The sequence below is a fragment of the Lampris incognitus genome, chromosome 8, assembly GCF_029633865.1.
Source record: "Lampris incognitus isolate fLamInc1 chromosome 8, fLamInc1.hap2, whole genome shotgun sequence".
In the NCBI taxonomy this organism is placed as follows: Eukaryota; Metazoa; Chordata; class Actinopteri; order Lampriformes; family Lampridae; genus Lampris; species Lampris incognitus.
The window spans coordinates 32286242-32310506 of NC_079218.1; the positions used below are offsets into that span (position 1 = coordinate 32286242).

The 24265-nt window shown below is 42.7% G+C and overlaps 1 protein-coding gene across 1 annotated transcript in view; it reads right to left on the bottom strand.

Moving 5' to 3' along the window:
* Positions 1 to 216: 216 nt before the first annotated feature.
* ncbp3 (nuclear cap binding subunit 3) overlaps positions 217 to 24265 on the bottom strand; it is a 31174-nt gene continuing 7125 nt past the window's right edge. The window contains exons 4-13 of the mRNA XM_056284732.1: positions 23082 to 23207; positions 22709 to 22843; positions 22459 to 22595; positions 19377 to 19485; positions 19105 to 19204; positions 14990 to 15099; positions 12720 to 13038; positions 10993 to 11174; positions 2584 to 2766; positions 217 to 1635 (exon numbers count right to left, since the gene is read on the bottom strand). Coding sequence (XP_056140707.1) covers positions 1286 to 1635; positions 2584 to 2766; positions 10993 to 11174; positions 12720 to 13038; positions 14990 to 15099; positions 19105 to 19204; positions 19377 to 19485; positions 22459 to 22595; positions 22709 to 22843; positions 23082 to 23207 — 1751 coding nt within the window. The 3' untranslated portion in view covers positions 217 to 1285. The remainder of the gene's footprint in view (positions 1636 to 2583; positions 2767 to 10992; positions 11175 to 12719; positions 13039 to 14989; positions 15100 to 19104; positions 19205 to 19376; positions 19486 to 22458; positions 22596 to 22708; positions 22844 to 23081; positions 23208 to 24265) is intronic.

The window sequence follows — 24265 nt, forward strand, 5'->3', positions numbered from 1 at the left end:
ACATAGATCTATGGTATAGAAGTGTTTGGGTTCAAAAACAGATCTAAAGGATGATATTTGCACCAGGATCTTAACTTGGTTCATACTTGAGCAAGGGGGATACACCGAATGTGTTGTCAAGACAATGATAATATCAAATGATAAGTACTCCTTTATGGGACTTTAAAAAGTCCAAAAGAATATTAATCAACCAAAGAAAAAAAATGTCCACCCACCTTAATTTTTTTTGTTCTTTTCAATGACAGAAAATATTGTAATAATTAACATCTTCTCTCATATCTCTTTCAAAGCCAGCGTTTCTTAACGTTCTTATCAGTCCAAGTTCAGGTCTCATCTTAAAAAAAATACAAACAGGGGTCAAAACAACAGTGTGTATCCTTACCATGGAGTTAATTTTACATGTTGCAAATTTGGATCCCCTGCACAACTGCACTTTTCCCCTTCTTGTTATCATTGACACACCACTCCTTGCTAGCACTCATTGAGGAAGCTGTAGCTTATATTTTTTGTCATACGCTTAACGCTTCATGCCAGATAGAATAAGAAACAGGATCGGAAGAAGAGGAACTGTCCTAAATATCCACAGTGGGGAAAGAAAAGGTAAAGCTAAAAAACTGAAAGAAAAGCCTGTGCTACAAATGTGATCAGTATAGCACACCTCCCCCCCCAAAAAAAACAAAAAAACAAAACAAAAACAAACAAAAAGCCCAGTAAAATAGCAAACAGATATAAAGTGTTTCTGTATCAAAAAGACCAGCCTGTAACATTGAGTTTTCCTGGCTCAATCTCAACAACAACCTACATGACCAGCAATTCATCAGTGACCTCCTACCCTTCTCTATTATCAGAAATACTCATGGATAACAGCATAAGCTTAATGGCTTGAAGTAAAATGTGATATAAGTGGTCCCGTACAGCTTAACGCTGGTTCCCTGTAGCAGTTCTCTGAAAGAGTACCAATGCCTGATCATCCTGATGGGTAGAGCGCAGCACTGACAGCAGAAGGGTTAGGTGTTCCTTTTCCACTGAGGCCACCAATGATGAAAATGTATGCAGTCACAATGCTCTGAGACATACTGGATAAGGTGTCCTCAGAGTGTTATCATGTGTGTCAGTGTGTTGTGTTACCTTCGCGTGTTGACAGAATGCTGCACATTTATCGAACATGGTGAATAACATGATGCTGATTGCAAAAGGGCAAGAAAAAACAGGAAAAACATTCTGCCCCTTTCAATTTCAATAACATCTCCTTCACCCTGCATATCCATATCTCTCTCTCTCTCTTTCAGGAGTCTGAGTCTGAACCATTGCTGCTGTCCCTGCTGATCTCGATCTGGAGTGAGGGAAGGTTGTCCAGGTTGCTCTTCTTCAATCTGTGGGAAAACTGCTCCTGTTTCTGTTTAATCATAGCTCCCCACACCCTCTGAAGTGTGGAGTCGTCCTCCTCTTCATCCTCATCATCTTCATCCTTTTCCTTACTGTCTCTCCTCTTCTTGCTGATCTTGCTCCTCCCACCATTGCCCAGCCTGGCAGAGAGGCCCGAGCCCTGGCTTGAACTCTGATCACGACAAACACGTTTTTCATTGTCGTTCAGGGCAATGGTGTCAGAGGGTCCTAATCTGCTCCACAGGCGACCTGACACAAAGGGAAGGGATGGGGTTTTGTTTTAGAGGAGACCATGACAAAAACATTGACTGAAACTGAAAGAATATCTGCACAATGCAGTGACAAATCAGCCTAATAGTGAAACTGTAGCTACTGAGCAATTAAAAAGTTCAGCCCTGGTACAGCCACAAAAAATATGACAGGAAGAAATATAAAGGACAGGAAAGAGTCTGTTCTTCTGGGAAGTACAGTTGAGCATGAAAGTTAATGAGGGGTGAGATGGGCTTGAGCTATAGGGGAGGATCAATTTTGTGACCCAGAGTACTTTGTCTTGAATACAGGGGACAAAAACTAACCACGTCAACTTTAAAACTATTTTATGTTAAAAGTTAAACTCTAAAACATTTCTGCTTAAAAAGGTCCCACAATATGCTGTTTAGAGTACTTAATCTTTTGCAATTTGATGCATTTCCAAATAAAACTATTGGGTGGGATTTTGTGACTAAGAAATTGTGCGACATCTTATGCCACCATGCGCTGCCAACAGGCTTCTTTAAAAATGTTTTCAACTATTTGGCGACGGATGTACTGAACATAGCTAATAGCTCTCATCTATCAGGCAACTTCCAAAAGTCTTTGAAAATTGGAGTAATAAAGCCTCTACTTAAAAGAAAGTGCCCCAGATGTATGTAACTTCTTTTTATGATTCTAGAACGGTGTTAAACAAAATCAAGTGGAGATAAAAGCTAAAAAAAAAAAAAAAAAAAAAATACGTTTCATTTCATGGGACTTTAAGAGCAGAGGTATGAATCTTATCTAGTACACCTTAAAAAGCAAAACCTGCCTTTCTAAGTAATTAATTGATCAACTATTTTAAACGTAGGTCTGCTAATCAAAGTACAACCTCTATTAAACCTTTCTCTATCTTAACAGAAACAGACTGTGTCGTAGTGTACTGAGACTAACACTTCGTCATACTTGTCTTTCTGTCTTTGGATGTATTTGAGTAGAGGCTTCTGGCATCTTCACTGGCCGTGCCCAGTCTGCTGTGCACATCTCTGGCTGACTCCCTGGACGAGGGCGTGTCTCTCACAGAAACAGGGGACGTGGAGCGTTGTCTCTCAGGAGAATAGCGCCTCTTACCCAAGCGCTGCCGCACATCTACAGAAAACAGCATAAAAGTGAAACACAACCCGTAAAAAAAAAAAAATTCACTGACACTTGATTGTTTTTGGTGTACCACTAGCTAGTTGTTTACAATATGCAATTGACCAATGATCATTGGTTTGTTAAAAGTGTAATTAGAATGGACACGTCTGATGTCCGCTGTACCTGTGTCAAACTGCTACCAAAGTGAAAATTCACACACACACACACACACACACACACACACACACACACACACACACACACACACACACACACACACACACAGTGGCTTTGGAAAGTATTCAGACCCCTTCACTTTTTGTACTGTTGTCGATGTAATTTTAAATTGATAAAATTGCAATTTTTGCCCATCAATCTACACTCAATAACCCGTAATGACAAAGTGAAAACATGTTTTTAGAAACTTTTGAAATTTATAAAAAATAAAAATCTGGAATCTCTCATTTACGCAAGTATTAAGATCCTTTGCTGTGACACTCCAAATTGTGGTCAGGTGCATCCCGTTTGCTTTAATTATCCTTGAGACTGTCTAGAACAGGGATAGGCAACATGGTCCAGAAAGGTCCGGTGTGGGTGCAGGTCTTTGTTTCAACCAAGCAGTTACACACCTGATTCTATTAGTCAACCAATAGTCTTTGCTAAGGACCTAGATTTGTAGACTCAGGGGTGTAACTCCTTGGTTGGAACAAAGACCTGCACCCACACCGGACCTTTCTGGACCATGTTGCTTATCCCTGGTCCAGAACTTGACTGTGGCAAATGGAATTGATTGGACAGTTTAGAAAGGCACACACCTGTGTATAATTCACACTGCATGTCAGGCCAAAAACCAAGCCATGTAGTCAAAGGAACTCTCTGTAGACCCAAGCTTTCCAATGAGATCTTGGATTCCATGTCTCCTCATAATGAATTCTCTTCACTCCCTGTCAACGACGCTACAGACACACTGTTCCTCACTGGCCTCCTCTTTTAAGACTACAACGACCGGGATTTCACTCCTACCTTAAATGACCATGGGTGGTCAAAATCACCGCCAGTTTTTAAACTCTATATTCCGTCAAGATAAATACCCAATTGAGATATTAATGCATTGCATATGTTAGTATGTCTGTTAGGAAACGACTGACACCAAAATTAACATTTTAAAAACTATAATACTATTTTTAAACCATTTAAACTTCAGAGAAATGGTTGAACTTGAATAGCAAAATTGAAAAAGTGAAAATGTTACCTGAAAAACAAAATGGAAAACACACATTGCTAATCCAAAGGAATTGAATCGAGTGGACTTGGTATATATCCGTGAAGACGTTTCGCCTCTCATCCAAGAGGCTTCATCAGTTCGTGCCTTTCTGACTAGACTAAGCTAGTCTGACTGGCTGGTGATGAAACTCAGATATGTATCCTCTTTGGAGTCGTTATCAGAGCTATTGATGTCCATGGCTCTTTGTGTTCCAATGTTTAGCAACGCCCGTCGTTATCAGAGGTATTGATATGCGTGGCTCTTTTGTGTTCCGATGTTAAGCCACGCCTATCATTATCAGAGCTATTGATGTGCATGGCTCTTTGTGATCCGATGTTAAGCATCGACGGTCGTTGGGGGTGTTAAGTTTCGACTTCGTTAGTGCTCCATTCAGTGGTCACGAGTCGTTGGAGCCGTTAGTGACCGACTGTTGTTCTTGGAGGCTAGGCTTCTTGAGTCTCCTGGGTAGAGATGAAAGGACGGCATTGTAAGTGGGAGATAGGTGGTGGCGCAGACCTCCTCCTCTGTTGAGGGATGGTTTTTCCAGTTTCACATGGCTTCCTTCACCCCTCTTTCAAACCATCTATCTTCCCTGTTCAAAATGTGTACGTTACTGTCTTCGAAGGAGTGTGTCTTCTCCTTTAGGTGTAGATAAACTGCTGAGTCTTGTCCTGAAGAGTTTGGCCTTCTGTGTTGGGCCATCCGTTTGTGTAGTGGTTGTTTGGTTTCTCCTATGTATAGGTCAGTGCAATCCTCATTGCATTGTACAGCATACACCAGATTGCTTTTTTGGGTGTGTGGTACACGGTCTTTGGGATGAACCAGTCTTTGTTGAGTGTGTTGCTGGGTTTGAAGTATACCGGGATGCGGTGTTTGTTAAAATTCTCCTGAGTTTCTCGGAGACCCCAGAAACATACGGGATGACTATGTTATTCCTTCTGTTCCTTTTCTCCTCATCGCTCACCCGGTTGGTCTTTTTGGAACGTGTTGCAGTTTTCACAAAGGTCCAACTGGGGTAGCCGCAGGTTTTTAAAGCTCCCCTCAGGTGTTTGTGTTCTTCCCGTTGGGCCAATGCCGTCCTTTCATCTCTACCCAGGAGACTCATGAAGCTTAGCCTCCAAGAACAACAGTCGGTCACTAATGGCTCCAACGACTCATGACCACTGAATAGAGCACTAACGAAGTCGAAACTAACATCCCGAACGACCGTCGCTGCTTAACTTCGGATCACAAAAGAGCCATGCATATCAATACCTTTGATAACAATGGGCGTTGCTAAACATCGAAACACAAAGAGCCATGGACATCAATAGCTCTGATAACGACTCCAAAGAGGATAAATATCCGAGTTTCATCACCAGCCAGTCAGACTAGCTTGGTCTAGTCAGAAAGGCACGAACTGATGAAGCCTCTTGGATGACAGGCGAAACGTCTTCATGGATATATACCAAGTCCAGTTGCACTCAATTCAATTCCTTTGGATAACCATGACCTGGATGAATAAAAACATTCACAGACACACATTGCTAATCTAATAAACGTAACAAGGTCTATAAAACTTGAAATGTGAAAAAAGAGCTGAAAATAAATATTGAACCAGTCCCAAACAATGACTGGAACTTAAAAACTACTAGAACGTTTTTAAACTCTATGTTCTGTCAAGATAAATACCCAACTACGCTATTAATGCATTACATATGTTAGTATGTCTGTTAAGAAACTAACTGACACCAAAATGAAAATTTTAACAACTTTAATACTATTTTTCAAACAATTTAAAATGGCTGGTGTCCAACGCCTGTAAATACTGCAACGCCTTGGTGGTAGTCATGCTGTGTCTGAAACGGTGTCTGTAACAAGACATGTTGGCAATAATCAAAAATCAAATTTAGACTATTACTCTGCACTGGAGAATGCTAGTTTTTTTTCTAGGACAGAGCAATGAAGTTTGCGAAGGAAATGGTGCGACCAAAATGCATCATTAATAGTGACATGACGCGCACGATCATGCGCAAATGACAAGCGGTCACCGCTCATGGTCGTTTTAGGTAGAGCTTATAACTTTTCTGTGCAATTGGTCTAAAACTCATTTTAATGCAAATATACGTAGTTTTAGGAGAATTCAGGGAGCAGCAGGTCTTTATCCTTTTTTTTCACAAAGTTATTAAACTTTGAAAATTCAAAACAGTCATAATGACTGCCCTATAGCACCCAAACCTGCTTGCAACGCCCCACCTGGTCCATGGCTTACTGAGGTCATTAGAGAGCAAAAGGCAGTGCTCAGAGCAGCAGAGAGAAATCGGTGTAAAACCAGAGTCCACTGACCTCAGTGCCTCCTAGCATCATTATCCTCCAGCTTAAAAACAGCTAAGACCACTTACTATCAGAACTGTGGCACCACTGATGCTCAAAAAATGTTTTCTGCCTTTAACTCACTCCTCAATCTGCCTCCTCCTCCGATCTCCACTCTGCTCACTCCAGACATATTCACCTCATACTTTCCCGATAAGGTTTCTGCCATCAGTTCTCTGAGCCTGACCAACTCTGTCTGCACCTCATTCTCCCCCCTGACCGAGGAGGAAGTCTCCAAGCTTCTGCTGGACTCTCATCACTACCCGTCCGCTGGATCCAATACCATTCAACCTCCAACAGACCATTTCCCCCGCACTTAACTCCGCAGCCACACACATCAACACCTTGCTTACAAAGGCTGTTTTCCCCACTGCATTTGTTATTTCCCCCCCCCCCTTTTCTCCCGAATTGCATCTGGTCAATTACCACTCTATCGAGCCATCTTAGTCATTGCTCCACCCCCTCTGCCAATCTGGGGAAGGCTACAGACTACCACATACCTCCTTGGATACATGTGGAGTCACCAGCCACTTCTTTTCACCTGACAGTGAGGCGTTTTGCCAGGGGGGCATAGCGCATGGGAGGATCATGTTATTCCCCCTCCTTCCCCTGAACAGGCACCCTGATCGACCAGAGGAGGCACTAGTGCAGCGACCAGGACACATCCCACATCCGGCTTCCCACCCGCAGACACGGTCAATTGTGTCTGTAGGGACGCCTGACCAAGCCGGAGGCAACACGGGGATTCAAACCGGCGATCTCCATGTTGTACTGCATTTAAGCAAGCTTGGGTCTCCCTGCTGCTCAAATAACCTACACTCAAAACCCAGCCCAGGTTGAAGACTACACTCCGGCTTTAAGCGAGGTCACTCTACCGAGACTGCACTCCTGTTGGTAATGGAATCACTGTGTTTGGCTAGAGCTGCTGGTCAGTTCTCTGGTCAGTCCTCAGCTTTATTGCTGCTAGAACTGTCAGCTGCCTTTGACATAGTTAACCACCAAATCCTCTTCCATACTCACTGAGCTTGATATCTCAAGATCTGCCCTCTGCTGGTTCATGTCCTACCTCTCAGGGAGATCTTTTAGAGTATCTTGGAGGAGAAGTGTCCAAACCACGTCTTATCCACGGGAGTGCCTCAAGGGTCAGTGCTTGAGTCCCTTCTCAAGATACACCACCTCACTTGGTGCAATCATCCACTCCCATGATTTCTCATACCATTGCTATGCTGACAATACCCAGCTTTTCCCATCATTCCCGCCAGACCTCACAGTCTTGGCACAGATATCTTCATGCCTTGCTGATATCTCTGCATGGATGAAAGAACGCCACCTTCAGCTTAACCAATCTAAGACTGAGCTCCTTCTCATCCCAGCCAGTCCATCCATACAACAGATCAATATCCAGCTCAGATCAACCCAACTCATACCCACAAAGTCAGCTCGAAACCTGGGTGTCATGATTGATGACTAACTAACCTTTAAGGTTCACATGGCCTCAATTGCTCAGTCGCGTCGATTTTACCCAGTACAACATCAGGAAAATCAGACCCTACCTGTCTGAGCATGCAGCACAACTCCTGGTTCAGGTTCTTGTAATATCACATATTGACTTCTGCAACTCCTTACTGGCAGGTCTCTCTGCATGCACTTTCAAACCTCTGCAAATAATCCAGAACGTGGCGGCGCATCTGGTCTTCAACCATCCCAAAACAACACGTCACTCCACTGTTCATATCCTTCTACTGGCTCCCAGTCGCTGCCTACATCAAATTCAAAACCTTAATGCTCTCTTACAAAACAGCAACTAAAGCAGTTCCTGCCGAGGGGAGGATGGATGCAGCCAAATACAGAGGTCCTTGAAGAACACCCGCTCCAGAGTGCAAGTGACCTCAGACTGGGGTGATTCACCTTTCAGTATGGCAATAAGCAGAAGCATACAGCCAAGACAATGCTGACCTGGCTTCAGAACAAGTCTCTATCTGAGTGGCCCAGCTAAAGCCCAGACTTAAACCCCATAGAACATCTGTGGACAGCAGAGTTGGGAGAACCAGGTCTAGCGAGTCAAATTCCTAACAATGGGGCGTCCGGTGGTGTGGCGGTCTATTCCCCTGCCTACCAACACGGTTCGAATCCCCGTGTTGCCTCCGGCTTGGTTGGGTGTCCCTGCGGACACAATTGGCCATGTCTGTGGGTGGGAAGCCGGATGTGGGTATGTGACCTGGTCGCTGCACTAGCGCCTCCCCTGGTCAGTCGGGGCGCCTGTTCGGGGGTGAGGGGGAACTGGGGGGAATAGCATGATCCTCCCACACGCTACGTCCCCCTGGTGAAACTCCTCACTGTCAGGTGAAAAGAAGCGGCTGGCGACTCCACATCTATTGGAGGAAGCATGTGGTAGTAAAACTGAAGAAAACTGAAAAAAAATTGAAGTCCGAACTGGCAATAAATTGTTTAGATCCCTGTATGTGGGCGTCCGGATAGTGTAGTGGTCTATTCCATTGCCTACCAACACGAGGATCGGTTCGAATCCCCGTGTTACCTTCGGCTTGGTCGGGCGTCCCTACAGACACAATTGGCCGTGTTTGCGGATGGGAAAACGGATGTGGGTATGTGTCCTCGTCACTGCACTAGCATCTCCTGTGGTCAGCCGGGGCACCTGTTGGGGGGGGGAATAGCGTGATCCTCCCACGCACTACGTCCCCCTGGCGAAACTCCTCACTGTCAGGAGAAAAGAAGCAGCCGACTACTCCACATGTATCAGAGGAGGCATGTGGTAGTCTGCAGCCCTCCCCGGATCGGCAGTGGGGGTGGAGCAGCGACCGAGACTGCTCGGAAGAGGGGGGTAATTGGGGAGAGAAAAAAAAAGGGGGGGGGGGTGGAGAGAAAGAAAAATTCCTAACAGTGCATTTGCCCCACCCATGTACTAAAAACTATGTGGTTCTAATAAACATCACTCTAAAGTAAAGTAGAGTAAACTAGTAAGGTGAAATCAGTTGATTTAAGTGGATGTGTAGGGCAAATACACAGATAGGACTTTGGCCCGTTAGACCCGGCTCTCCCACCTTTGGTGGAGAGACCTGAAGATGGCAGTTCACAGATGCTTCCTATCCAATCTGACAGAACTTGAGAGGATCTGCCAAGAAGAATGTGATAAACTGCCCAAATTCAGGAGTGCAAAGCTTGTAGAGACTTAGCCAAGAAGACTTGAATCTATAATTACCACCAAAAGGGTTTCTACAAAGTACTAAATTAAGGGGTGTGAATACTTATGAGATGTCAGTTTAATAAAAAATTCTGAAAAACATGTTTTCACTTTGTCATTATGCATTAGCCATTTAAAATTAAATCTACAACACAAAGTGTGAAAAGTGAATACTTTCTGAAGCCAATGTATATATCAAGGTTTTATTAGTCCCCCCCAAGAGAGGAACATATACTACATATGCAGTATGCATTTTTGAAACAAATTTACAATTTTCTCAATTCGTGCTAAGTTGACAAGCCAAGCACTACCTTTTTTTGTTGTTGTGTGGATCCCCCCCCAGTTGTACCTGGCCAATTATCCCACTCTTCCGAGCAGCCCCATTCTCTGCTCCACCCCCTTTGCCGATCTGGGGAGGGCTGCAGACTACCACATGCTTCCTCCGATACATGTGGAGTCGCCAGCCGCTTCTTTTCACCTGACAGTGCGTTTTGCCAGGGGGACGTAGCGCGTGGGAGGATCACGCTGTTCCGCCCCAGTTCCCCCTCCCTCTAGAACAGGTGCCCCAACCGACCAGAGGAGGCACTAGTGCAGCGACAAGGACACATACCCACATCTGACTTCCCACCCGCAGACATGGCCAATTGTGTCTGTAGGGACACCCGATCAAGCCGGAGATAACATGGGGATTCGAATCGAAGATCCCCATGTTGGTAGGCAACAGAATAGACTGTTGCACTACCCGGATGCCCTGCCATGCACTACCTTTAATCAGTAATTATGGTAGACACCAACAGTATTCACAATGAACTGGCCTTGAATCTTGCACAGTTCATCCTAATGTATTCCTCTACACAGCAAGCAAGCATTGGCAAAGCGCAACGTGCTACTGCTAGCTTGTAAAGACCTCCAAAAGATGCCCGGGTTTACAATTTACCCTTCTAGTATTTGATTTGCCATAGACTTAATAGTCTGTGTCCACACCTCTCAAGAACACGGCTAGATGTGGTGAAACCATTAGTGCATAAAGAGTGTTATTCAAGATTAGATAATTTTAGTCTCACTAGAATGGATTTAACTCTGATGGAAAGGGGGTAAACAGACCCTATCACAGGGTTCTTCTTGTACACAACTGTTTCAAATCCCATCACCAGAAAGATGACTATGTCATATGTACCATTATCGCTCAAAATTCTACAATTTTGATTTATCACCCACCACTAGTTTAAAACAAACATCATACAAATGCAATTTTCCAGGATTATGTAATACAGAATACTGGTATAACTTCAAAATGAAAATGTTTCTTTTCACTTAAAATGCTTGCCTGGAAAAAAGTGTAGGGCATTATGATAAAAAAAACTGGAGTGAAACATAAAGAAAATAAGAAGTACTAGTCGGCTTGGTTTGACCAAAGACTAACCTGTCTTTCCAGCAGTGACCAAATTGGGTTGCTGTCTGTGCTGGCTGAGTCCTTGTCGCTTCTCCTCTAGCAGCTGCCTGACATCTGTCACCGTGTTCCCTGCTGTGGTTTTGGTACCACCAACAACACCGATCCTGTTCCGCACTCCACTCACTGAACTACTGTCACTCTGTACAGAGTTCCTACACAACAAACAAGGTTAATACAAAAAAAAAAGAAAAAAAGAAAAAGAAAAATAAGTGACGCTAGACAAGTACAAAAAGAATACGAAAAGTGATGTCAGACAAGTACAAAACTAATAAATACAATGCTTTTTTTTAGTGTAAGCATAGCAAGAATTACAGGATTAATGCCCAAACTAGACTGAGAACAACTTATCTACACCTTCAGATTAGACTCATGTAATGGGCTTTTCCCTGGCCTTCCAAAAACACATAAATAAATAAATAAAGATTCCAGGCAACTTCAGCTCAGAATGCCACTACTAGGTTCCTAACAAAGACAAAAAAAAAAAAAACCTTTCAAAGAATGGACTGCTGGAAAATACTGCTGCTTATCTACAAATCACTCAGTGGTTTAGGACCAAAAGATATCTCTGACTTGCTTTTGCCAAATAAACCTTTTTGACCTCTCAGGTCACCACAGATTGGTCTGCAAACCATTCTCTGAGTTAAAACAAAACATGGTGAAGCAGTATTTAGCAATTAAACTACTAGCCGAAACAAATTCCAAAAGATTACAGTTGTCTCAACTGTGACCACTTTTAAAACTACATAAAAAGGTTTTATGTTTTATGCCTGGTTTTGACTAAATTTTAATCCTTAAAATTGCACTTCGACCCTTATTCACTTTGACACTTGTTATTCTTTAAATATTTTTATTTTCTACTTTTCCGAGCCTCTTACTTACTTCTTCTTTTCCCCATTTTTCAGGGGTCACTACAGATTTTAGTTTCCATCAGGACCCTGTGAGGGCACATTGCCAATGCTGGCCGTTGTTAATGCAGGCCTCGACCGATCCGGTATGGTCTTGTCAATCTGCATACTAATTTGGCAAAATTTTACATTGGACACCCTTCCTGACAAAACCACTAACCCTATGGACAGGGGCACAGGTAAAGCGCTGGACACCATCCCAGTATTCATGGACTTGTGCCCACACCTGTCGCCATTCTGAGCTTCTTACTTTCTTTTTTTAATTTGTTTTTATCTTATCTTTACTTCTTAATCAATGCATGATAATAAAGGACTTTAAATTGGCCTTGTGTATGAAATGTGCAACATGAAAAAACTTTCCTAAGTAACCAATACATCTTCCCCACAGAACAGCAGATGTCTCATTTGCCATGAAATTCTTCACCTTTTATTCTGTCAGTTCTTCGGGCAAATCTCAAGGTGAGAAACAGTAAAATCGTTAACAGCTACATTTAAACATTTAGCTGATGCTGACCCTCCCACCCCTTCAATAGACTCAGCTTGCCAGTAAAAAAAAAAAACAACAAAAAAAAAAACAAAAAACAAAAACAAAACAAAACAACAAAAAACAGGCCTAAGTTTTCCTTAGTTCTCTGCCAGCCTATGGGTGGATCAGTCCATCTGGAAAATGTCTTACTATACAGTTACCTATTCTGCCTATGGTCGGATAAGACAAAGGGGTGCTTGGTAACAAAATACATTAAGAATGGAGGAAAGATTTTCCCCATGAGTGAGCAGGACAACTGTACTGACCGGATGCTTTTGAGGTTGGTCTCCAGCTCGTCAGCATACATGGTCATCTTCATGCTCTTCTTGGGCGAGGGCGTAGAGATCATCTTTAGCTCCAGGTCGTAGTCCATCTCATCTGATTCAGATGACGGAGAAGTGGAGCGACCCAACCGGCTTCGCAGCCCACCTGAGCCTGCCATTCGCTGGCTGTCCCCCCTGCCCCCCCTCTCCTTATACTCAACCACCCTGTCATCTGAATCCATGTCCTCCTCCCCCTCTTCTTCCTCCTCCTCTTCCTCCTCTTCTTCCTTGATGGGCTCCTCTGGCAGGTTGACAAGGTCAGCTGATGGAAAAGAAAAGAAGGGAACTGCATCATGTGATACATTAATCACATCATATCTATCATCTTTACAGCAGTATTCTATACAACAGTATCCAAACAAATAGCCTTCTCGAAATATTTTATGGTTACAATACTATGAAATCCATTGTATTTCATGTTTTCCATTCTAATTTTTCTGAATTCTGTGTTTTACGATTTAAGCACATTTCGTCATCAGAAAGCGTCTAATCATGTGGTCATAATGTTTTCATTTTTTTCCCAACAGAATATGACTCTGTGCATACAGTCATAGCATTTTCAATGAACTCGCCTCTTGCATCTGCCAATGTGGTTGCACTGCTGATAGTTTGTTGAAGTGATGAGCACTTCTTGCTAGCACACTGCCTTTTCTTGGTTTGTGATGTGAGATTTTGACTGATCTGATGCGAGGGTCTAAGGACAGGATGTTGTGTTGCTGTAAAGCCCCTTGAGGCAAATATGTAATTTGTGATATTGGGCTATACAAATAAAATTGACTTGACTTGAATGTAGGTGGTCATCAGACGTACTGTTACGAGTCCAGTCAATCGTATGTTTGCAAAACTTACAGAATATGTGTGTGTATGTGTGTGTGTAAGAGGGGCTGAGCCCTGCCCTCGGTGAAACACAAGAAAGCAGTCAGAGGACAGACACTGCAGCAGCATGCCCGTAAATGACACCAAAACGACAGACTCACAGCATTGTTTTTTTCCCGTTCATTTGGTTTAGGTGCTGTGAAAAAACGCTTATAATAGTAGGAAAAAAATTCTGATTTTTACAAATTGCATCTACATTATGGCAAATTCCACAATATTCTGCATTTTACAGTTGATTCCATTTTCATTATCAAATTCCACCATTCCGTCTGTGTTTTCTGTATTGCAAAATCATCGAGCCCTACAAGAGTGAAGATTTCCACAAAAATGTCTGTTTTGATGCTTTTCATTCTTGGTGTATTTATGATAATAGCTGATCCATCAATATCTAAAGCATTAACACTTTTGTAGTTGCTCATTTTAACGCTTGGTTTTAGGAAGGACTTTTCTGGGAAAAATTACATGGTGCACAGCTTTTTATATCTTTACCATAATAGCCTAAGTAGCAGTGAGTTTGAAGAAGCAATGTTGTGGCTAGCAGACAAATGTGACAGAGAAAGTTAGTAAAGGACCTTACAAAAAAAAACAAGACTTTAATAGCTAAAACTCAGATTTACCCATGTCTTTTTGTTTAGCGGTGGGCAAGGTGCTGTCACAACAGCAATGGCCACCATTTCAAGTGGATCTCTGGGATTTGGATTGCTAAAACACCAATGCAATTACGAAGTATCACAATATGTTTCACTAAGTTATATAAAACCAAAAAACGTAAGGATTGCATATTCATGATCAGGGAATTTGAAATTTGCTGCCATCCTGTAACGATTCCATTCCTACTGGAGTAAACCAAGCTCAGAACTGATGACTAATAGTAGTGTGAATAGTGTTTAAACAAATATCTCCCAAATGGCAATTATAATATTAATCCCAACACACACACACACACACACACACACACACAGAAGTTTTAACTCAAATGACAGTTGTTACATGCAGCCTGTAACAGAAACAGGAAACAGAAATTGCCAGCTGACATGCACCAAATATGTGCACTGTTTTTAGTTCTGCATAATCTTTTGTCCCAGAGAACATATAAATTTGCAGGCACATCAAAGTTGGGGAATAAATGTTCTGAGCAGTTATGGCACACAGAGTATTTGCATGTTGACACAAGGCTAGATGCCACCAAAGTAGGGATTTTATAACAGGGAAAAAAATTAAAACATGCATTTTATGCATGCATCAAGCACATCACCTGGCGCAGGTTTTTTCTGGCCTTTGGAATGTCTACCCATGACACTCCCATGAGGGCCAGTTAGTTTCTGTATAATTCTTACCTGAGTGTCTGTGTGTGTACGGTGGAGTGTGTCCCATGCTGTCACCAATGAGAGGCTTCTTACTCTTAATGACATCTCTCTGAATTCTTCGTGTGTGAAACCTCCTCTTCCTAGTTAAGTAATTGACAGAGCAAGAGAACAAATGGCTCATTGCAGATATTAATAAAAATAAATATGCGGGGCACCAGTAAAATTAATCATGACATAATCAGACATTTTTTTTACACTGATTCATATTTGAAAAACACAAATCCTGTAATAATAATAATAAAAAAAAACCTTTGTTACATCTCTAGATAGCTGATAATCTCAGCAATGCTCAATATTAATCTTTTGTTCTTCTTGAGATGCAAGATCACAGTTCTTGGATAACATACATCACATTTTAAAAGACATTTCATTCCTTACAGGGACAACTTTTCATCCCATTTTTGATGGCAAAATGAACTGAGTTTGGTCTGATACAGTTAGGGCCAAAGGCATATTCTGAAATCTACCCCCCTCCCCCCAACCAAAACCAAGAAAAAAATTAGCCAGAATGAACTGGTCACAGAACTGAATATACAAAAGACACCAAAGAAAGTAAGTAAAGTGAAGCAGTTATTCACGTCATATCATCATATCATCAGAACTGCAACAGCATTTTATGAGATTTTGTAAGAACAATTAATTCCAATTTCATCATTTTAAGAAACAAAAGGAAAAACATGCCATGTTAAAATAATGTTCTTCATTTATGAGCTATAACTTTGCAAGTAAGTGACTTCATTTATGGCCCTGAATCTTAATAAGTAGCCTGCGGGCCAGGTCCGGCCTGCGAGAGCCAAATGTCTGACCTGCGCCAACCCATTGGCACTGATGCACCTGTCATAATATGTGAAATAAAGCACACAACATGTGAAATAAAGTGCGTGCTGCTCTACTTTATTTTGACCTCATCCCACACCGTACACTTGACAATTAAAATCTGACTGGACTGATCAGTTTTGTTTTATTTTACCACACTACGCCAACGCAAAACCGACATGTTTGATATGCATGCAGAGCGTAGCTGTCTGCAAAGCAGATAAACTCAAGCAGCACTTCAACACAATGCATGCTGCCAGTTTTAATGCCAACTACCGTACAAAATCAGATCGCTGCAAACAAAAAATAGCAAATAGGATATCATACAAGCACTCCATTTCTACTATCTGTAAATCAATATTGGCACAAGAGAGTGCAACAGCTGCATCATTGCATGTTTCATGGAACCTTGCTAAAGCTAAGAGGCCATTCACAGATGCTGAATTGATTAAAACGTGTACAATTCATATGGTTGGCAAAGTTTTAAGTCATGATGAGAAAAACAAGAAAACAGTTGTGGAGTTATTAAAGCAGGTGCCATTGTCGGCTAACACGGCAACAAGAACAATAGAACTTTTAGCGGAGGAGTGTTTTTTCAGTCTACTCACCGATTCACAGAAAGCAGAAGCCATATTACTAGCCATAGACTCATCCTGTGACCAAACTGCTATGGAACAGCCATCTGTGTTCGCAAGATTTTTTGATGGGAATACCTTTTGGGATATATATACATATGTTGATATATTTTGTTCTTATTTCTATTTCTTAATTTTGTATCTTTTATTTAGATTTGTTTCTATTTTCTTATCTTGTATCTTGTTAGTTTTTAGTTATTAGAGCGTGAGTGTCTGTAATAGAACCCAATTTCCCCCCAGGGATGAATAAAGTATTCTGATTCTGATTCTGAAGAGCTACTTTGTTTGCTTCCTCTGCCTGGGCACACAACTGAGGAAATCATCTTTAATGAATTGACACAGTTCTTTGAGAAGAATGGCTTGGATGTAAGCAAAATTGTGTCCCGTTGTCATTGGTGGGGCTCCGTCAATGGTGGGACAACACAAGGGCTTGGTAAACAGGCTTGCCGCTGTTAACCCAGCACTTTGGGCGGCATGGTGGCCCAGTGCTGTCACCTCACAGCAAGAAGGTCCTGGGTTCGAACACTGGGGTCATCCCAGGTCGATAATTGCACTAAATCATATCTTACAAATGTTGATTGTCAATTTTCCAATTAGATAACTTCTGAGTTCCGACCATAAACGATGCTGACTACCAATCTGGCAATGTTGTACCCATGATCCGCTGGGCAGCGTCTGGGAAACCCAAGTCTTTGGGTTCTGGGTGGAGTATGATTGCAAAGCTGAAATTTAAGATGGAAGGGCACCACCAGGAGTGGAGCCTGTGGCTTAATTTGACTTGACCTGGGAAATCTCACCTGGCCCAGACACAGAAAGGATTGACAGACTGACAGCTCGTTCTCTATTCTGTGGGTGGTGGTGTATGGCAGGTCTTAGTTGGTGGAGTGATTTGTCTGGTTAATTTCAATAATGAACGAGACTCCAGCATGCTAACGAGTTATGTGGCCCTGTGCAGTTGGCGACCAATTTAAGAGGGTCAAGTCATGTTCAGCCGCACAAGATTGAGCAATAACAGATCTTTGATGCCCTTAGATGTCCAGGGCTGCACGCACGCCACACTGAGCGGATGAGCGTGTGTCTACCCTCGGCCGATCCCCATCATGAGCAGAGTTCAGCGGGTTACCCACGCTTCTCAGCAGAGTTTGTGATGTTTGCCACATTTAGGAAATGCCCTGTCTTAGACCTGCTATGTGATACCTTATTTTTGTAGATTACAGCACACCTGTAATACACTACAGAAATACACTACAGAAGGATGTAGGTTTTGTTTTTGTAATGTTTATGTACTGATGTAAGTCACATAGATATTGGTATTGAAAAGATGCAGCTTTTTATATTATAGACTGTTGTAGTCTGATTTTTGAAAGCACTTTCTAAATAAAAAGGAGTTCAAATTTATCTGACTGCTTTTATTGACCCCTTGAGCCAAATTTGTAATTTGTGATATTGGGCTGTACAAATAAAATTGACTTGACACGACTTTTTATCAACTGATGAAAGAAAAAGTAGCCAAGTGCAGTAATATAGAAAATTGAGGATGCGATACATTGAGCAATCGAATCATTGACAGATGAATCGTAATGGAATTGAATCTTGAGGCCAGTGACAATTCACACCTCTGACATTCATTCTCACACACACACACACACACACACACACACACACACACACACACACACACACACACACACACACACACACACACACACACACACAGACTGATACACCGACAGCGGTGTCAACCACACAAAGTGACAACCAGCTCATCTGGAGCAGTTAGGGGTTAGGTGTCTTGCTCAAGGACACCGACATTTTTGCAAGGAGCCAGGATCGAACCGGCAAACCTCCAGTTACCAGACAACCTGCTCTACCTTCTGAGCCACTGTTGTTGGAATGGTAATGGTCCAGTTACAGGGAACCTCAAATTTTGAAAATCAATAAATGATTCTTATTAATTATGATATCTAAACTTTTATCCATTTTATCTAAACCATGTTTGAGAAGACATGCAGTTTTTTGGGACATGCGCAGTAGAATGGCATTTTTCCAGTGTCGCATGGCGATCACTAAATTGACAGAATTTGCTCAAATGCAGCTTGACAATAGTTATCAAGGGTTGTGGTTTTTCATTTAAATTTGCATTGGAATCAAGCTTTATTCCCCTCAAAATGCACCAGCAGGAACATGGCTATGTTTAGCTATACTGTTGTACTTATCGGAGGCAAATATTTCAAAGCAAGAGTGATTTTAAAACCTATTAAAACCGGCAGCAGAGCTGGAGACAAACATGGAACATAAACTAAAGAATTACCCACTACTATCCTATCACTGCAATAGAGAAGTCCAGGAACAAAAGCTGGAAAACTGAACATTTTCCTCTATCATACTGAAACAAGGATTTGGCAGATTTCATCCCCAAAGTAAGACAACAAAAAAAAAAGGCACAATACCATTAAAGTGAAAGTGTTGCACTGCTATTAGAGTTCTTAATTAGTTTAAGACCTTTGATAATAAAATGGATGTTTTTTTTAACAGAAGGTTGATCTTTTCTTGGAGGATGCCGGTTGGTACCACAATACCCCCCACTCTAAAAAAACAACAATACAATAAATTTTACAATAAGTGTGTTCTAACCAGGAGTTGCTGAGAATTCCCTTCATTCCACCATAATTCGGGTTTCCGTATTTCATGTAGTATCTGCTTCGTCGTGCAGCACCAAGCTCTTTCTTGTCATCTGAATACAAAAAAGATGGAAATACACAAGACAAGCCCTCATCTTCCATCACCAGCTGTCACCAGGACCAAAAACCAGTGTGTGTGTGTGTGTGTGTGTGTGTGTGTGTGTGTGTGTGTGTGTGTGTGTGTGTGTGTGTGTGTGTGCGTGCGCGCATGCATCCGTTTCTCACCCTGAGTGGCAAATCGTAGGAAGAGTTTATTGCCTTTGAAGGGTTTGATGGCCGGCCGTAAATCATTTCGTAACAGGGATTCCATCTCCACCTGAGACAAGAGTTTAATCTGAAGGAAAAAAAAAAAAATTGAATGACATGAAATTTGTGTTAAGGTAGTGAACAGGTTTTCCAACCTATTTTCCATCTCCAAATTCCAGACCAATTCAAGATTTCATGAAAATTAGAAATACCTACCAATATTTTAAAAGCTAAGAAGAACTTTGGTTGAATAAGCTCTATGGCAATGGTGGCTGGAATATTAGACCCACCCAACAAGACCATGATTGCTCGATAACTTACTGACTATATAACTAGTATATCTGAGGCAGACAATGCAGTTTTCCATGCTTTATTATTAAACCATGACGTTTCAGCTTGTCCCAGCACCTGTAGTCTGCAGCTGAAAACACTGCCCTAGCTGTCTTTATGCATGCACAATAATCCAGGTAAGAAAATCAAAGAAAGCTGAATCTGTTCATTTGGATCCAACGTTTTGAGAGAACATTCCATCACTCATCTAAATGATCAGTCAGTCAGTCTCAACTGACTGCAGATATCCCCATCCTTATAGACAATTCAGTTGCATAACGATGAATCCAGCAATCAGTTTCATATGCAAATAGGCATGACCATTAACTAGAGTTTCTATGGCCATGTGTATTATTCACAGAGGATTTGGGAATGTTTGCAATCACAGCATTGTAAGATGGCGACAGATGTACTCGCTTAGTACCCTGCCCCCCCCCCCCCCCGGTTCAGGGATGGTTGTTCCCTCTTCACGTAGATGGCCTCTTCGACTCAATCCAACATTCCTCCCTATCAAGGATGTGTACATCCTCATCCTTGAAGGAGTGGCCACTGGCCTGTAGCTGGGTGTAGACTGTGGAGTCCTGGCATGATGTGTTAGCCCTTCTGTGTTGTGCCATACTCTTGGCCAGTGTCTGTTTAGATCCCCAATGTGCAAGTCATGGCAATCCTCCTGGCACTTAACAGCATATACTACATTGCTTTGTTTGTGTCGAGGGACCCGATCCTTGGGGTGGACCAATTTCTGGTGCAGCATGTTTTGGGGGTTTGAAAGTTTGCGTGAAATTATTTGGGGGTTTGCGTGGCCACACATAGCTCCAACTTGGTGATAAAGTTTGCCAACAACACGACGGTGATTGGCCTGATCACTGACGACGACGAAACGGCATACAGAAGAGAGGTTAACAATCTAACAAAGTGGTGCCAGCAGAATAACCTCTCTCTCAACGTCGACAAAACCAAGGAGCTGATTGTGGACTACAGGAAGAGAGGGGGGAGGCTGGACCCCATCACCATCAACGGGACTGCTGTAGAGAGAGTCAAGAGCTTCAAGTTCCTCGGTGTCCACATTACCGAGGACCTCACCTGGGATGACCACACCAGCCATGTGGTGAAAAAGGCACAGCAATGCCTCTTTCACCTCAGGCGACTGAAGTTCGGCATGGAACCCAAGATTCTACGGGCCTTCTACAGAGGCAAAACCGAGAGTATCCTGACTGGATGTATCACCACCTGGCATGGGAACTGTACTGCCCACAACTGCAAAATACTGTGGAGGGTTGTGCGGACAGCCCAGGACATCATAGGATGTGCGTTTCCCTCCATTCAGGACATATATATAATGATATAATGGACGTTGTGTCAGCAAAGCCCATAGGATTATCAAAGACCCCAGCCACCCCAACTATGGACTGTTCCAGCTGCTACCGTCAGGCAAGTGGTACCACAGCCTCAAAGCCCGGACCAGTAGTTTCCGGTACAACTTTTTCCACCAAGCAACCAGACTTTTGAACAAAGAACATTAAAGACACTAAGGCTGTTGCCAGACTGACTGGTACTGATCTATGGTCTTAAGTGGCTCATCAGTTCACACACACACACACAAATATGCAAACAAGTACACACACATATACACATTAAGGCAGACGCTACATACACACAGCACCTTACTTTGTTATTTTATTGGTATTGTTGCTGCAGTGTTGAGGAGCCAAAACACAAGAATTTTACTCTCTTGTACTTAGAGACATAAGAACAAAGGATCCTGAATCTTGAAAGCAACTGGTCACTCCATGGATGAGGATGTGCGCATCCTTGATAGGGAGGAACACTGGAGTCAAAGAAAGGGGAGTCAAAGAGGCCATCTATGGGAAAAGGTAATGACCATCTCGGAACTGAGAGGTGGGGCCTAAGAGTATATCTGTCGCCATCTTACAATGCTATGATTGCATACATTCCCAAATCCTCTGTGAATAGTACATGTGGTCATTGAAACTCTAGTTAATGGTCACTATCTATCTGCATATGAAACTGATCATTGGTTTCAGCTGTTATGCAACTGTATTGTTTATAAGGGTGGGATACCTGCAGTCAGCTGAGACTGAAAAGGTCACTTCTCTCAAAAAACATTGTACCAAGATGAACTGATTCAACTTTCTTTGACTACCCTAGATGCTCATGAGGTGGACTCTAGAATTTCCACCAACTATTCAATCATAATTATTGTAACTTTACTTGTGCATTGGTCAATGTTTTTGCCATAAACTATTTGTTGTGACATTGCTTATCTGGCCATGTCTACGTTACAAAACGGATTTTTAGTCTCAGCATGACTTTTGGATTGGTTAAGTATTAATTGGACATTTCTTTTTATACCAGCTTAATCAAGCTCAGGGTTGCCGGTGTCTGAAATCTATCCCAGCAGGCATAGGCTTCAAGGTAGAAAACATTCTAGAGAGATATTAAGGACATATACATATTCATACACCTAACCACCGAGGAGCTGGGCATTAGCCTGGAAATTTGGATCTCACTCCATGAAAACACCCCCAAATCTGTGCCACAAACAAAACCATGGTGTGACGCCTTCTCTTGAGCCCATACCCGATAAGCATCTGTTGAGCCAAGTCACTTGCTGCTAACAAAAAATATTATAACAGTATTTCACATCAACATTTCCTCAACCTATTACCAGTTTTCACTTTGAGAAGTTTAATGAGAGGCAGTTTTTCACCTGGCTATCCTCCGCTTTAGGATTCTTGTCCATTTCTCCCTCGCTCTCCCCACTGTTTTTCTGTTTTTCAGTTTCCTCCTCATCCTCGTCAACCTCACCCTCCTCTTCTTCATCATCAGAACTCTGTGTCCTGGGTCCTGCAACATGCAAATGCTCAACATTTGTCCCTGCATACATAAATCTTGCATCTGGACTAGATATTGTGTGTGTGTTTGTGCATATGTGTGTTGTCCTGGGGTTAGAGACTCACCTCTACTCTCTTCATCGGCTTTTCTGTCCTGTTTGGAGTCCTCTGTCTTCATGGCAACAGTGTCTTGGTCGAGCATCCGGCTGGCGTTGATAAGTGCTCGAGTGGAGGTGACATCATCTAGCCACACAACGTTACCTGGGAAACCATTGAATTGAAGATAAGTGCACAACCGCAGCTGGATTTTTTCTTTTTCAGGTAAACCTGTTACACAATCATTCTGGAGTTGCTGAAATACTATTATTGGGGCTACAGACTTAGATCCTTGACCTCTTTTGTTGTTGGTTGCATTAATGCTGCTGCTAATGTAGTTACTGAATTTTACTTCGGTTTTGTGCGTTAGTGTTACAAATATGCATGTATGTTTTCTACTCACAGGATGTGTCATCTATCCACTCAATATGCGCCGGAGCATACTCCTTAAAATATCCGAACACATCCTGGGTACTCATGTCATCCACGCCTGTCACATGGAGTGCCTCGAATCGCACTTTAGGGATAGCTGGTAGAGAGGCAGACATGAGAGCGATTTTCAGACACAGAGGGAAGATTGGAGTAATTGTAAGCTAGCCGTGAAGACATCAATAAAACAATGATTCTGAATCATACAGCCTAGATTTGTATTTGTCCCTCTTAAAAGTAGACATATATTTATGCAAATCATTGAGGAATTTGGCTTATATGAAAATTCATTTATTGACTATTGGAAGACAACCATGACTCAAAAACCCGCCAAGAGTGCGTCCGGGTAGCGTAGCCAGTTCAAATCCCTGTGTTACTTCCGGTTTGGTCAGGCGTCCCTTCAGACACAATTGGGCATGTCTGCGGATGGGAAGCTGGATGTGGGTATGTGCCCTGGTTGCTGCACTAGCGCCTCCTCTGGTCAGTCGGGGCGCCTGTTCAGGGGGGAAACGGAACTGTCGGGAATAGCGTGATCCTCCCACGCGCTACGTCCCCCTGGCGAAACTCCTGTCAGGTGAAAAGAAGCGGCTAGCCACTCCACATGTATCAGAGGAGGCATGTGGTAGTCTGTAGCCCTCCCCTGATTGGCAGAGGGGGAGGAGCAGAGATGGGGATGGCTCAGAAGAGTGGGGTATTTGACCATGTACAATTTGAGGGGGGGGGCCCACACCAAGTGCCGTGGGCCCGGGCAGCATGGTGGCCCGGTGGTTAGTGCTTTCGCCTCACAGCAAGAAAGTCCTGGGTTCAAACTCTGGGATTGTCCAACCTTGGGGGTCATTCCAGGTCATTCTCTGTGTGGAGTTTGCATGTTCTCCCCGTGTCTGCGGTGGGTTTTCTCCAGATGATCTGGTTTCTCCCACCATCAAAAAAAGACATGGGTTAATACTCCTGTCTGTACCCCTTATCAAGGCATGGCAAGACGAACTGGAGTTGGTCCCCGGGTGCTGCACAGTGGCTGCCCACTGTGCCTAGCTACACAGCTAGGATGGGTTAAATGCAGAGATGAATTTCCCCAAAGGGATTAATAAAGGATATCAAAACCAAAACAAAAAAAGAGGTCTGGTTTTACTCTAGAATAAAACCACAAACCTCAAGACT